This window comes from Phocoena sinus, chromosome 10, assembly GCF_008692025.1.
Source record: "Phocoena sinus isolate mPhoSin1 chromosome 10, mPhoSin1.pri, whole genome shotgun sequence".
Taxonomy (NCBI): Eukaryota; Metazoa; Chordata; class Mammalia; order Artiodactyla; family Phocoenidae; genus Phocoena; species Phocoena sinus.
The window spans coordinates 73,562,272-73,579,137 of NC_045772.1; the positions used below are offsets into that span (position 1 = coordinate 73,562,272).

At 35.4% G+C, this 16,866-nt stretch overlaps 1 protein-coding gene across 2 annotated transcripts in view; it reads left to right on the plus strand.

The window, feature by feature from the left end:
- Positions 1–16,300, plus strand: part of ABCD2 (ATP binding cassette subfamily D member 2) — a 77,740-nt gene extending 61,440 nt beyond the window's left edge. For both annotated transcript variants that reach the window (XM_032646251.1, XM_032646252.1), the window contains exons 9-10: positions 5,077–5,202; positions 15,879–16,300. In XM_032646251.1, coding sequence (XP_032502142.1) covers positions 5,077–5,202; positions 15,879–16,098 — 346 coding nt within the window. In that variant the 3' untranslated portion in view covers positions 16,099–16,300. The remainder of the gene's footprint in view (positions 1–5,076; positions 5,203–15,878) is intronic.
- Positions 16,301–16,866: the final 566 nt, after the last annotated feature.

Sequence of the window (16,866 nt, forward strand, 5' to 3'; positions counted from 1 at the left end):
AATATCACACAAATTAACTCCTCTATGAAATGGAAACAGACTCACAGACAGAAAGAACAAACTGGTAGTTGCCAAGGGGGAGGGGCTGGGGGAGGGATGGAGTAAGAAGTTGGGATTAGCAGATGTAAGCTTTATATATAGAATGGATAAACAACAAGGTCCTACTATATAGCACAGAGAACTATATTCAATATCCTGTGATAAACCATAATGAAAAAGAATATCAAAAAAGAATGTATAGGGGCTTCCCTGGTGGTGCAGTGGTTAAGAATCCGCCTGCCAATGCAGGGGATGTGGGTTCGTGCCCTGGTCCGGGAAGATCCCACATGCCATGGAGCGGCTGGGCCCGTGAACCATGGCTGCTGGGCCTGCACGTCTGGATCCTGTGCTCTGCAACGGGAGAGGCCACAACAGTGAGAGGCCCGCGTACCGCAAAAAAAAAAAAAAAAAATGTATAGGGACTTCCCTGGCAGTCCAGTGGTTAAGCCTCCATGCTTCCAATGCAGGGGGTACGGGTTCGATCCCTGGTCAAGGAACTAAGATCCCACATGCCACACAGCGTGGCTGAGGGGGAAAAAAAAAGTTTGTGTGTGTGTGTGTGTATCTGAATCACTTTGCTGTACAGCAATGATCAACACAACATAGTAAATCAACTATAGTTCAATAAAAAGTAAAAATAGGACTTCCCTGGTGGCACAGTGGTTAAGAATCCACCTGCCAATGCAGGGGACACGGGTTTGAGCCCTGGTGTGGGAAGATCCCACATGAAGTGGAGCAACTGAGCCCGTGCACTACAACTACTGAGCCTGCCCTCTAGAGCCTGCAAGCCACAGCTACTGAGCCCACCTGCCACAACTACTGAATCCTGCACGCCTAGAGCCCATGCTCCACAACAAGAGAAGCCACCGCAATGAGAAAGCCCACACATAGCAACAAAGACCCAATGCACCCAAAAATAGATAAATAAAATAAATAAATTTTTTAAGTAAAATTTTTAAAAAATCGAGTGAAGGAAAAGTATAATAATGAGAAAGTGCCTCCCCTCATTCTCAAAGGGTTAATAACAAGATTTGAGTTGTAATGTGGAACACTTGAGCTAGCTAAAATGGAGAACTTTTGCAAGGAGTATTAAGTATCAAAGTTGTATACTCTTTTTGAGAGGATTTTAATTTTTTTTAAAGGATTACTATTTTTATTTTTTGGGGGTACTTTTTCCTTTTTTTTAACAACTTTATTGGAGTATAATTCTTTACAATGTTGTGCTAGTTTCTGCTGTATAACAAAGTGAATCAGTTATATGTATACATATATCCCGATATCCCCTCCCTCTTGCGTCTCCTTCCACCTTCCCTATCCCACCCCTCTAGGTGGACACAAAGCACTGAGCTGATCTCCCTGTGCTATGCAGCTGCTTCCCACTACCTATATATTTTACAGTTGGTAGTGTATGTATGTCCATACCACTCTTGCACTTCATCCCAGCCTACCCTTCCCTGTCCCTGTGTCCTCAAGTCCATTCTCTACATCGGCATCTTTATTCCTGTCCTGCCCTTAGGTTTCTCAGAACCGTTTTTTTTTTTTCAGATTCCATATATGTGTTAGCATACGGTACTTGTTTTTCTCTTTCTGACCTACTTCACTCTGTATGACAGACTCTAGGTCCATCCACCTTGCTACATATAACTCAATTTCATTTCTTTTTATGGCTAATATTCCATTGTATATATGTGCCCATCTTCTTTAACCATTCATCTGTCAATGGACACTTAGATTGCTTCCATGTCTTGGCTATTCTAAATAGTGCTGCAATGAACATTGTGGTACATGACTCTTTTTGAATTATGGATTTCTCATGGTGTATGCCCAGTAGTAGGATTGCTGGGTAGTATGGTAGTTCTATTTTTAGTTTTTTAAGGAACTCCATACTGTTCTCCATAGTGGCTGTATCAATTTATATTCCCACCAACAGTGCAAGAGGGTTCCCTTTTCTACACACCCTCTCCAGCACTTACTGTTTGTAGATTTTTTGATGATGACCATTCTGACTGGTGTAAGGTGATACATCATTGTAATTTTGATTTTGCATTTCCCTAATGATTAGTGATGGTGAGCATTCTTTCATATGTTTGTTGGCAATCTTTATATCTTCTCTGGAGAAATGTCTATTTAGGTCTTCTGCCCATTTGTGGATGGGGTTGTTTTTTTTTTTCGATATTGAGCTATATTAGCTGCTTGTATATTTTGGAGATTAATACTTTGTCAGTTGCTTCATTTGCAAATATTTTCTCCCATTCTGAGGGCTGTCTTTTTGTCATGTTTATGGTTTCCTTTTCTATGCAACAGCTTTTAAGTTTAATTAGGTCCCATTTGTTTATTTTTGTTTTTTTTTTCCATTTCTCTAGGTGGTGAGTCAAAAAGGATCTTGCTGTGATTTATGGCATAGAGTGTTCTGCCTATGTTTTCCTCTCAGAGTTTTATAGTGTCTGGCCTTACATTTAGGTCTTTAATCCATTTTGATTTTATTTTTGTGTATGGTGTTAGGGAGTGTTCTAATTTCATTCTTTTACATTTGGCTTTCCAGTTTTCCCAGCACCACTTATTGAAGAGGCTGTCTTTTCTCCATTTTATATTCTTGCCTCCTTTATCAAAGATAAGCTGACCGTATGTGCATGGGTTTATCTCTGGCCTTTCTATCCTGTTCCATTGATCTATAGTTCTAGTTTTGTGCCAGTACCATACTGTTTTGATTACTGTAGCTTTGTAATATAGTCTGAAGTCAGGGAGCCTGATTCCTCCAGCTTCGTTTTTCTTTCTCAAGATTGCTTTGGCTATTTGGTGTCTTTTGTGTTTCCATACAAATTGTGAAATTTTTTGTTCTAGTTCTGTGAAAAATGCCATTGGTAGTTCGATAGGGATTGCCTTGAATCTGTAGATTGCTTTAGGTAGTATAGTCATTTTCACAATATTGATTCTTCCACTTCAAGAACACGGTATATCTCTCCATCTGTTTGTATCATCTTTAATTTCTTTACTCAGTGTCTTATAGTTTTCTGCATACAGGTCTTTTGTCTCCCTAGGTAGGTTTATTCTTAGGTCTTTTATTCTTTTTGTTACAGTGGTAAATGGGAGTGTTTCCTTAATTTCTCTTTCAGATTTTTCATCATTAGTGTATAGGAATGCAAGAGATTTCTGTGCATTCATTTGTATCCTGCTATTTTACCAAATTCACTGATTACTCCTAGTTTTCTGGTATCAGCTTTAGGATTCTCTATGTATAGTATCATGTCATCTGCAAACAGTGACAGTTTTACTTCTTCTTTTCCAATTTTTATTCCTTTTATTTCTTTCTCTTCTCTGATTGCTGTGGCTGGGACTTCCAAAACTATGTTGAATAATAGTGGTGGTGATTTTATCATGAATGGATGTTGAATTTTGTCAAATGCTTTTTCTGCATTTTTCAAGATGATCATGTGGTTTTATCTTTTCTTTTGCTGATGTGGTGTATTTCATTGATTGATTTGCTTATGTTGAACCATCCTTGTGAACTTGGGATGAATCCCACGTGGTTGTGGTGTATGAACTTTTTAATGTGTTGTTGGATTTGGCTTGCTAATTTTTTGAGAATTTTTGTGTCTATATTCACCAAAGTTGTTGGCCTGTAATTTGTTTTTTTGGTGGTGTCTTTGTCTGCTTTTGGTATCACAGTGATGGTGGTTTCGTTAGAATGTCTTTGGGAGTGTCCTCTCCTCTTCAACTTTTTGGAAGAGTTTGGGATGGATCAGTGTAAGTTCTTCTTTGTATGCTTGGTAGAATTCTCCCGTGAAGCCATCTGGTCCTGGACTTTCACTGGCATTTATTCTAAAATATCAGAATTTCTTCAGAGGAAGTTGTCCTGGTAAATACTTTGTACTGATTTTCAACCCTGAAATAAACAATAAATGACAGGCATGAGTTGATCTTTGGTCCCATTAACAAAACTAAGTCATGCTACTGTGTACCAAATAAGCCCAGACAGGCTTGAAAGAAAACAGAGAAAGGGAAAAAAGATAAAGAGCTGAGGGGTGAAAATGAAAGGGAGAGAGTTATCAGGAGGAAATGGTGGCAAATGATAGGTGCCTCTGATAGTAGTAAACAATCATTTCCAGAGTAAAAATTGAGCTAAGAAAAAAAATTGTTGAGTATAATCAGAAAAATATTTACTGATTTTTTTCCTTAAGAAAATGGTCTCAAAGTTACTAGGTTAAATGCCTACTCTAAATTTGTCAGATTAAGCATACTTACTTTCGTAGGGTCTTCGATCAATGAAATTCCATTAATTGTGATTAGGTACTCACATTGTTGATAAAATTATCTTCTCAATAAATGTTTGCCAACAGGATTGTGACCTGTTTGATAGTTAGCTACTATGTGTAATGTATTTTCTGTGTTAATTAGTCAGAACCTTGTCACCAAGAATGAACCTGCGTGCTGCAGGAAAGTGCATTCAGTAAGCTGTCTCATTTTTCCTCTGCCTCATAGTCACGATTCACCCATCTGCAATAAAGCATATTGTATTATAAGCAGGTATCAAAAAATCTATTTTAAAATCTAAGAAGAGATGTAGAGAACAAATATATGGACACCAAGGGGGAAAAGGGGGATGGAATAAATTGGGAGATTGGGATTGACATATATCCATTATTGATAATAAAATAGATAACTAATGAGAACCTACTGTATAGCTCAAGAAACTGCTCATTGCTCTGTAGTGACCTAAATGGGAAGGAGTTCCAAAAAAGAGGGGATATATGTATACATATGGCTGATTGACTTTGCTGTACAGTAGAAACTAACACAACATTGTAAAGCAACTATACTCCAATAAAAATTAATTTAAAAAGTAAAATCTAAGAAAATATGAAATTCTAGTCTGAAGAGGGGTAATGACTTCTTTTTTGCTTTATTATTTATCACCATTAATATTGTCATTTTTCTCTTTTGCTCCTTTAAAATTGTTAACCTTGCAGCTCATATTGCCCAAAGAAAGATTTATAATTCAAAATGAAAAATTTTAATGTATTTGTGCTTATTTTTAAGACCAAAATATGCATTGCTGGATGAATGCACCAGCGCTGTCAGCATTGATGTTGAAGGAAAGATATTTCAGGCTGCAAAAGGGGCTGGAATTTCCTTACTTTCTATAACACACAGGCCTTCTCTTTGGTAAGTGTTTCCAATGCTCATTTATGAGAGATGATTTTTCTTTATATTTCTGAAAGAATAACTTTGCCAAAGTTTTTACTATAGAGCATAAGACATTTCAGTTATTTTCTGCCTGTATTTCTCTTAACGTTAAACTATGTCTAAAAGAGTAAAATCAATCTCAAGCTAAAGGATGAAGTTCATGTATTTGATAACATATGACAGAGATTAGTGATCTTTTCTGTATACTTCCGAGTAACTATCTTTAGGCTTTTAAGATTTCCAAAAATTTGACTGCCCAATGGGTGGGACCTTACCAAAATTGAATTGAAAACAATGTATTTCTATGTCAAGGGAAAAACTGAAATGTGAAAATACTGCTATTAAAATATGAGAGTTAAAATAAAAGTAATGGAAGAACAAAAGGTACCCCAAACCTAACATTAAAACAATGAATTTTTTGAAAATTATCATCACATTCCAATAATTCTGAAAGGAAGTAGAAAAATCCACTGATTTTTTAAAACTGAAACAGTCATTATTCCATAGCATACACTGGGAAAGAATATATTATATAATTTACATCATCTTTTTAGTTCTTTTTTAAATATCCAGGAAAAAGAAATACCACAACTTGATATCCCTCCAAATGATTAAGTTGGAGAAAGCACAGGAAAATAAAGCATGGTTGTTTTTGCTTTGTTTTAAGGAAAAATGAACAAAAATGTTTTATAAATAATATTTCATAAAACCTAATGGGCCCTCCCATCAGAAAACTTGCACAAGCCTCTTAGATAGCCTCATCCACCAGAGGGCAGACAGCAGAAGCAAGAAGAACTACAATCCTGCAGCCTGTCTGTTCACGGACAGATAGACAAGATGAAAAAGCAGAGAGCTATGTACCAGATGAAGGAACAAGATAAAACCCCAGAAAAACAACTAAATAAAGTGGAGATAGGCAACCTTACAGAAAAAGAATTCAGAATAATGATAGTGAAGATGATCCAGGACCTCGGAAAAATAATGGAGGCAAAGATCGAGAAGATGCAAGAAATGTTTAACAAAGACCTAGAAGAATTAAAGAACAAACAAACAGAGATGAACAGTACAATAACTGAAATGAAAAATACACTAGAAGGAATCAATAGCAGAATAACTGAGGCAGAAGAACAGATAAGTGACCTGGAAGACAGAATGGTGGAATTCACTGCTGCAGAACAGAATAAAGAAAAAAGAATGAAAAGAAATGAAGACAGCCTAAGAGACCTCTGGGACAACATTAAATGCAAATATATTCGCATTATAGGGGTCCCAGTAGGAGAAGAGAGAGTGAAAGGACCCAAGAAAATATTTGAAGAGATTATAGTCGAAAACTTCTATAACATGGGAAAGGAAAGGGCCACCCAAGTCCAGGAAGTAGAGAGAGTCCCATACAGGATAAACCCAATGAGAAACACTCCAAGACACATAGTAATCAAATTGGCAAAAATTAAAGACAAAGAAAAAGTATTGAAAGCAGCAAGGGAAAAACGACAAATAACATACAGGGGAATTCCCATAAGTTTAACAGCTGATTTCTCAACAGAAACTCTACAAGCCAGAAGGGAGTGGCATGACATATTTAAAGTGATGAAAGGGAATAACCTACAACCAAGATTACTCTACCCAGCAAGGATCTTATTCAGATTCGATGGAGAAATCAAAAGCTTTACAGACAAGCAAAAGCTAAGAGAATTCAACACCACCAAACCAGCTCTACAACAAATGCTAAAGGAAATTCTCTAAGTGGGAAACACAAGAGAAGAAAAGGACCTACAAAAACAACCAAAAACAATTAAGAAAATGGTAATAGGAACTTATATATCAATAATTACCTTAAACATTAATGGATTAAATGCTCCAACCAAAAGACACAGGCTCGCTGAATGGATACAAAAACAAGACCCATATATATGCTGTCTACAAGAGACCCACTTCAGACTGAGGGACATGTACAGACTGAAAGTGAGGGGATGGAAAAAGATATTCCATGCAAATGGAAATCAAAAGAAAGCTGGACTAACTATACTCATATCAGATAAAATAGACTTTAAAATAAAGAACGTTACAAGACACAAGGAAGGACACTACATAATTATCAAGGGGTCAATCCAAGAAGAAGATATAACAATTATAAATATATATGCACCCAACATAGGAGCACCTCAATACATAAGGCAAATGCTAACAGCTCTAAAAGAGGAAATGGACAGTAACACAATAATACTGAGGGACTTTAACACCTCACTTACACTAATGAATAGATCATCCAAAATGAAAATAAATAAGGAAACAGAAGCTTTATATGACACAATACACCAGATAGATTTAATTGATATTTATAGGACATTCCAACCAAAAACAGCAGATTACACTTTCTTCTCAAGTGCACATGGCACATTCTCCAGAATAGATCACATCTTGGGTCACAAATCAAGCCTCAGTGAATTTAAGAAAATTGAAATCATATCACGCATCTTTTCTGACCACAATTGTATGAGATTAGAAATCAATTACAGGGAAAAAAAGTAAAAAACACAAACACATGGAGGCTAAACAATATGTTACTAAATAACCAAGAGATCACTGAAGAAATCAAAGAGGAAATCATAAAATACCTAGAGTGAAATGACAATGAAAACATGATGATCCAAAACCTATGGGATGCAGCAAAAGCAGTTCTAAGAGGGAAGTTTATAGCAATACAATCCTACCTCAAGAAACAACAAACATCTCAAATAAACAACCTAACCTTACACCTAAAGCAACTAGAGAAAGAAGAACAAAAAAACCCCCAAAGTTAGCAGAAGGAAAGAAATCATAAATATCACAGCAGAAATAAATGAAATAGAAACAAAGAAGACAGTAGCAAAAATCAATAAAACTAAAAACTAGTTCTTTGAGAAGATAAACAAAATTGATAAACCATTAGCCAGACTCATCAAGAAAAAGAGGGAGAGGACTCAAATCAATAAAATTAGAAATGAAAAAGAAGTTACAACTGACACTGCAGAAATACAAAGCATCCCAAGAGACTACTACAAGAAACTCTATGCCAATAAAATGGGCAACCTGGAAGAAATGGACAAATCCTTAGAAAGGTATAACCTTCCAAGACTGAACAAGGAAGAAATAGAAAATATGAACAGACCGATCACAAGCACTGAAATTAAGACTGTGATTAAAAATCTTCCAAAAAACAAAAGCCCAGTACCAGGTGGTGTCACAGGTGAATTCTATCAAACATTTAGAGAAGAGCTAACACCCATCCTTCTCAAACTCTTCCAAAAAATTGAGAGGAAGGAACACTCCCAATCTCATTCTATGAGGCCACCATCACCCTGATACTAAATCCAGATAAAGATACTACAAAAAAAGAAAATTACAGACCAATATCACTGATGAATGTAGATGCAAAAATCCTCAACAAAATACTAGCAAACGGGTGGGAATGTGAATTGGTTCAGCCACTATGGAGAACAGTATGGAGGTTCCTTAAAAAACTACAAATAGAATTACCATATGACCCAGCAATCCCACTACTGGGCATATACCCTGAGAAAACCAAAATTCAAAAAGAGTCATGTACCAAAATGTTCATTGCAGCTCTATTTACAATAGCCCAGAGATGGAAAGAACCTAAGCGCCCATCATCGGACGAATGGATAAAGAAGATGTGTCACATATACACAATGGAATATTACTCAGCCTTAAAAAGAAATGAAATTGAGTTATTTGTAATGAGATGGATAGACCTAGAGTCTGTCATACAGAGTGAAGTAAGTCAGAAAGAAAAAGACAAATACTGTATGCTAACACATATATATGGAATTTAAGGGAAAAAAATGTCATGAAGAACCTAGGGATAAGACAGGAATAGAGGCGCAGACCTACTGGAGAACGGACTTGAGGATATGGGGAGGGGGAAGGGTGAATTTTGACAGGGCGAGAGAGAGTCATGGACATATACACACTAACAAACGTAGTAAGGTAGATAGCTAGGGGGAAGCAGCCGCAAGGCACAGGGATATTAGCTCGGGGCTTTGGGACAGCCTGGAGGGGTGGGATGGGGAGAGTGGGAGGGAAGGAGATGCAAGAGGGAAGACACATGGGAGCATATGTATATGTATAGCTGATTCACTTTGTTATAAAGCAGAAACTAACACACCATTGTAAAGCAATTATACCCCAATAAAGATGTTAAAAAAAAAAAAAATACTAGCAAACGGAATCCAACAGCACATTAAAAGTATCATACACCATGAGCAAGTGGGATTTATCCCAGGGATGCAAGGATTCTTCAATATACGCAAATCAATCAATGTGATACACCATATTAACTAATTGAAGAAGAAAAACAATATAATTATCTCAATAGATGCAGAAAAAGTTTTTGACAAAATTCAACACCCATTTATGATAAAAACTCTCCAGAAGGTGGACATAGAGGGAACCTACCTCAACATAATAAAGGCCATATATGACAAACCCACAGCAAACATCATTCTCAATGGTGAAAAATTGAAAACATTTCCTCTAAGATCAGGAACAAGACAAGGATGTCCACTCTCACCAGTACTTTTCAAAATAGTTTTGGAAGTCCTAGCCACAGCAATCAGAGAAGAAAAAGAAATAAAAGGAATAAAAATTGGAAAAGAAGAAGTAAAACTGTCACTGTTTGCAGATGACATGATACTATACATAGAGAATCCTAAAGATGCCATCAGAAAATTACTAGAGCTAATCAATGAATTTGGTAAAGTAGCAGGATACAAAATTAATGCACAGAAATCTCTTGCATTCCTATACACTAATGATGAAAAATCTGAAAGAGAAATTAAGGAAACACTCCCATTTACCATTGTAACAAAAAGAATAAAAGACCTAAGAATAAACCTACCTAGGGGGCTTCCCTGGTGGCGCAGTGGTTGAGAGTCCGCCTGCCGATGCAGGGGACACGGGTTCGTGCCCCGGTCCGGGAAGATCCCACATGCCGCGGAGCGGCTGGGCCCGTGAGCCACACCTACTGAGCCTGCGCGTCTGGAGCCTGTGCTCCGCAACAAGAAAGGCCGCGATAGTGAGAGGCCTGCGCACCGTGATGAAGAGTGGCCCCCCGCTTGCCACGACTAAAGAAAGCCCTCGCACAGAAACGAAGACCCAACCCAGCAAAAATAAATTAATTAATTAAAAAAAAAAAAAAAAAAGCTCCATTAAAAAGCTCTCTCAAGTCCAAAAAAAAAAAAAAAAAAAAAAAAAAAGCTAAAAAAAAAAAAAAAAAAAAAAAAAAAAAAAAAAAAAAAAAAAAAAAAAACCTACCTAGGGAGACAAAAGACCTGTATGCAGAAAACTATAAGACACTGAGTAAAGAAATTAAAGATTATACAAACAGATGGAGAGATATACCATGTTCTTGGAGTGGAAGTATCAATATTGTGAAAATGACTCTACTACCCATAGCAATCTACAGATTCAATGCAATCCCTATCAAATTAACAATGGCCAGAACGGTCTTGAGGGTCAAAAACAGAGCTGTAGGAATCAGACTCACTGACTTCAGGTTATACCTCAAAGCTACAGTAATCAAGACAATATGGTACTGGCAGAAAAACAGAAATATAGATCAATAGAACAGGATAGAAAGCCCAGAGATAAACCCACCCACCTATGGTCAACTAATCTATGGCAAAGGAGGCAGGGATATACAATGGAGAAAAGACTGTCTCTTTAATAAGTGGTGCTGGGAAAACTGGACAGCTACATGTAAAAGAATGAAATTAGAACACTCCCTAACACCATACACAAAAATAAACTCAAAATGGATTAGAGACCTAAATGTAAGACCAGACACTGTAAAACTCTTAGAGGAAAACATAGGAAGAACACTGTTTGACATAAATCACAGCAAGATCTTTTTTGATCCACCTCTTAGAGTAATGGAAATAAAAAGAAAAATTAACAAATGGGACCTAATGAAACGTAAAAGTTTTTGTAAACCAAAGGAAACTACAAACAAGACAAAAAGACAACCCTGAAAATGGGAGAAAAAATTTGCAAACGAATCAATGGACAAAGGATTAATCTCCAAATATATAAACAGCTCATGCAGCTCAATATTAAAAAAACAAACAACCCAATCCAAAAATGGGCAGGAGAAAAAAAAACCTAATGGTATTTTTCCTATTTAAAAAATTATGATACCATTTTTATCATTCCCCTACTTTTTTATTGATTCATCATCATAATAATAGTTGCTAATGCCGATTCAGCACCTATTCTATTCCAGGCTCATTTTATTTAAGCCTAATAACAACACTATAGAGTACAGGTAGTCTAATTATTCCCATTATACAGATGAAGAAACTGAGAGCTAGAAAAATGAGAAAAGTAATTTATTATGATCATACTCCCTATACTCTACTATATTGCTCTACGTATTTAAGGAACTCAAAATGTATCTCATGCATAAATCATAAAAACACTTTTTCATTCACACTGAGTTCTACTCTCTACATTTGCATTTCTATTTCATAAATCAAAATCTTTTCCTTTGACAAGTTAGTAACTATATAATGGACTCTATATGCTTTGGCCTCCTATTTCCCAAGGGACAGGAAGGATTCTTCCTCTCTCTCTGACTAGAGCATTCTTTGGCATGTGGCTGATCACATTTATGCCAAATCTGTTATTATATACACGACTTCAAACCTAGACTAAGTAGCAAGCTTTATTTGAGTTAAAGCCTTTGGGTCTTTGAAACCTTTCCAGACCCTTTACCTTATAGAAATGTTTACTTTAAAATTGTGAGTAAGCTGAGCATTCCATGCAGATCAGGCTTTAATTGTTCAAACTTCTTTGACTGAATTCTACTTCTATAGAGAAGATAATAATCTATTTCACACTTTATTTAAACATTCATATTTTTCTTTCCTCAGATAGTTTACCTGAAAATAGAGGATTTCATGAAGTGACCCTTTCTACGGAATTTTGTAGTTTGTCTCTCTGTTGTTAAAGAATTAATTAGCATCTGGAGTGATAGGACCCTGATTTGCCAGTCTCCCCAGAGGCAGTCTGGATCTAGTCCAGGATGAGGTAGAGTCCATGTCAATGAGTGTGATTGCTCTGATTTCCCCTTGCATAAAACCAACAGGAACTGGTTTAAGACAGTCATGACATATGCCTGTGGAACCAGGCCAGATGAACTCTTGAGTCCTTTCTGGCTCTTAGTCTTGGTGTTTTTCTGACTTTTATCAATGGGTTTATTATGCCTTCCTGTCATTTAGTTCCTATTCAAGTAGCCTAAAGAGACATTGGAAGCATATTCAGCCATTTTTTTCTTAATTTAAGAGCAAAGAGGTTTTTGTTGTTGGTGGTGGTATTGTTGTTTTTAAGACTTTTTTTAGTTTTAGGTTCACAAAAAAATTGAAAGGAACAGAAATATGCCTTATACTCTGCCCAAACATGCATAACCTCCCCCATTATCAACATCCCCCACCAGAGTGGTATAATTGTTACAATTGATGAACCTATACTGACACATCATTATCATCCAAAGTCCATAATTTACATTAGGGTTCACTTAGTGTTATGCAGTCTGTGGGTTTGGACAAATTTATAATTACATGTATCTATCATTATAGTATTATATAGAATATTTTCACTGCTCTAAAAATCCTCTGTGCTCTGCTTATTTATCCCTCCCTCCACAACACCTAGAAACCACTCATCTTTAATGTTTCCACAGTTTTTCCTTTTCCAGAATGTCATATACCTGGAACCATACAGTATGTGGCCTTTCCAAATTGGTTTCTTTAACTTGGTGATGATAGTCATTTAATTTTCCTCCATGTCTATTCATGGCTTGCTAGCTCATTTCTTTTTAGTGCTGAATGATATTCCACTGTTTTGATGTCACAGTTTGTTTATCCATTCACCCACTGAAGGACATTTGGTTGCCTCCAAGTTTTAGCAATTATAAATAAAGCTGTTATAAACATTCATATGCAGGTTTTTGTGTGGACATGAGTTCTCTCAAGTCCTTTGGGTAAATATCAAGGCGTTCAGTTACTGGATCATACTGTTAAGAGTATGTTTAGTTTTGTAAGAAACTGCAAAACTCTCTTCCAAAGTAGCTCTATCATTTTTCATTACCACCAGCAATGAAAGAGAGTTCCTATTGGTCCACAGCTTTACATTTGGTGTTGTCAGTATTCTGGACTTTGTCCATTCAAATAGGTAGGTCGTGGACAATTTTTTAAACAAATAATAAAATCTAATTTTATACTTTGTAACAAGAAAAACTTGTTTTTAATTGCAGCTACCCATAGTATATTTTGCTGTAAACTGAAAAGTACATTAGTTCTGCTTTATGAACTAGTTTAGTCATTTTAGGTTGTAGAAATCTATTATTTCTGATTATCCTTTCTTCCTACATGAAATTCTTATTTTACCTGAAAAGATTTCAGAAGAGGAAAAATATATATTATATTTTCCTCCATAACAACAAATGGGTAATTGTTGATTGTAAAGATGAAAATCAATACCAGTATCAGAAGAGGTCAAAAATTATAGAAGCTTATTAAATTATCTGATTCTTGAATAGAATTACAATTTTATAATTATCACTATCCAGTGGTTTATCTTATTTGTGTAGAATGTCTGCAGATTATTTCCAATGAGGCTCTGTTAAAATAGTAGTTTCTTTTAAATTCCTCTGACTAAGATAAACTCTGAAATATTATTTTAGCCCATAATATAGAACACACCTTTGAATATCAGGTCATGAAACACCTATACAGTTTCTTCCCCCATGTAAAAACCAAATAATGTTGTAGGACCAGAGTGATGAGCCAAACCTCCAATATAAATTGAAGATGGAAGTTGCTCAAGATCTGAACTACTGTGTTCTAAAATTGCTCCTGGTTGTAGATCAAAGGTTAGGAAAGCCCAAGAGAAGTTGAGAATGTAATAAACAAAATGATTTTTTTACTATTATTTCTCTTATATCACCATCCTTCTTTTGTTTTTCCATTACTTTTGTTTTAGCTCTCATATTTTAAGAGCACTTTTGTCACATTTAAATTTTTTCCCTTGATTTAGGAATACATTGTTTTCAATTTAATTTTTGTCAGGTCCCACCCACTGTGAGGTCAAATTTTTGGAAAACTTAAAACCCTAAAGATAGTTACTCAAAGGCATATGGAAAAGATTAATCTCTGTCATATGTTATCAAACATATGAACTTCAGCCTTCAGCTTGAGAGTGATATTTACTCTTTTAGACATAGTTTAACTTAGTTTAGCTTCCCCATCTTACAGCATGTTGAAACCACCCAAACAAAATGGGATGAAACCCAAATTTCTGTCAATTGGTGAATGGATAAAATGTGTATACAATGGAATATTATTCAGCCATAAAAATGAATGAAGTACTAACACTACAACTAGATGAACTTTGAAATCATTTTGTTGGGTGGAAGAAGTCAGTCACAAAAAGCCACATTTTGTATGAGTCCATATATATGAAATGTCCAGAACAGAAAAATCCATAGAGACATAAAGGAGATTGGTGGTTGGCAGGGGATGAGCAGGAAGAGAAATTGGGAGGGACTGCTAATGTGTATGAGGTTTCTTTTTGGGGTGAAGAAAATATTCTGGAATTGGATAGTGCTGATGGTTGCATGAGCTTGTAAATACACCAAAAATCATTGAATTTTACATTTTAAAAGGGTGAATTTATGGTATATGAATCATATCTCAGTTTAAAAATGGAGGTAAAAGCTATTTGATATACCCCCACTGATCGTAGTAAATAATGACTGATGAGAGCTTAAAAGAGGGCAAGAAGTGAGAAAAACTGTAAGAGAAACAACTGAGGACACATAAGAACATGTGCCTCTTCAGCATAGTGACAAAATGCAGTGGCTCAGCCGTGCAAGGACAGCTCTGCCAGATTACCCTTTTTACACACACCCCACAATTCCCAGAGATTGGTGACCTTAGCCTTCATTTAGGAGAAGGTGAACTGCCTTCTGTCTCATCAATAAAGTCATCTCTATACCTCTCTGAAGTTCCTAATTATGAACTTGAGCCATGAGAAAAGAGATTAAATTATATGAAAGCATGGAAGTATTGATAGCTGAAGATTTCTATCAGTTCATTTTTTTTAATGTTTTAAAACTTTAATTTTTGAGAAATTTTTACTTATGTTGACTAACTCATTCCCAAAGGATAGTGTACTAATGAATTGGTATTGTATTTCCTTTATTTTTCTTAGTTATTTTTTTAATAGCCTTTTAAATTTTTACTTTCTTCCCTCTGCTTCCTTTCCTTATTCCCATTCTAAGTATGCTTTGATATTTATTCATACTGGGCTATGAATATAAATAAATGCAACAGTATGTCTTCCTTTGCAATTCATGTATATTCACAATATAAAATAAATTTAATACAAGCAATAGAACTTCCTAGAGGCTAGACTAATGACTTTTGGAGTAGAAAAATTCACAATATTTTACCTCTTGAGGGATTCTTGAAAATCAAATGTAAAATAGGCACCTTACTTAAAATTTGCCTTTGGATATCAATTAGAATGATAAATCTATAACTAAAATGACTTTTTGTAATTATTGCTAATAATATTATTTCATTTTGATTATGCAGGAAATACCACACTCATTTATTACAGTTTGATGGTGAAGGAGGTTGGCGCTTTGAACAATTGGACACTGCTATTCGTTTAACACTAAGTGAAGAAAAACAAAAGCTAGAATCTCAGCTAGCTGGAATTCCCAAAATGCAGCAGAGACTCAATGAACTATGTAAAATTTTGGGAGAAGACTCGGTGCTGAAAACAATAAAAAATGAAGATGAGACATCCTAATTTATTTTGACATATTTTAAAAGTTAATTTTTAGTTAAAGGCTCAGAGACACTTATAGGGCATGCATTGTGTTAAGCTAAGCACAGAGGAAAAAAAGACAGCAAGAAATGTTTTATAAGATTTTAGCATCAAGGAAATATAAGATCTGACTTTTCAGAAGAAAATAAACGAATGCATTATGTAAGATTAGTCATTATGGCTTATACTAATTCCTAGTGAAAGCCTAATTCACATGTAAAACAGGATTTTCTAGGTAACTTCATAATGAATACTAGATTTGCTAATGTGTATGTGTTGTGTCTGAAATTCTTAACAAACATGGGACATATCTTGAGAATGGATAATTTAAGAGCAGTGTTTGGGTTGAAACAAGGTGATAAAGTTAGAAGTTTGAGTAACATTTCTATCCATTTATGGTTTTTAGATTTAACAGCTAGAATTCATGTTCCTTTATTGCTAGTGGTCAACTAAACCTGTGTACAAAACCTCTAACAGTTTGATAAATAATTTCAATACGAAAGAAATTCTTTTAATGGCAGTGGTTGAAAGAAAGAAGCATGGCTATACTTCTTTTATATGTATAAAATATCCTATTTTTAATTTTAGATTTTGAGCATCTCATGGGCACATAAATTCATTTTAATGAGAATCTTACATATTTGTTAATAAACTTTCATTTTAAAAAGAGAATTGCCAATACAGAAAAGAAGTATCCAAACAATGTTTGTCTCAGCCTGTTACTTTACTTGGAAGGATTATATATTGCAA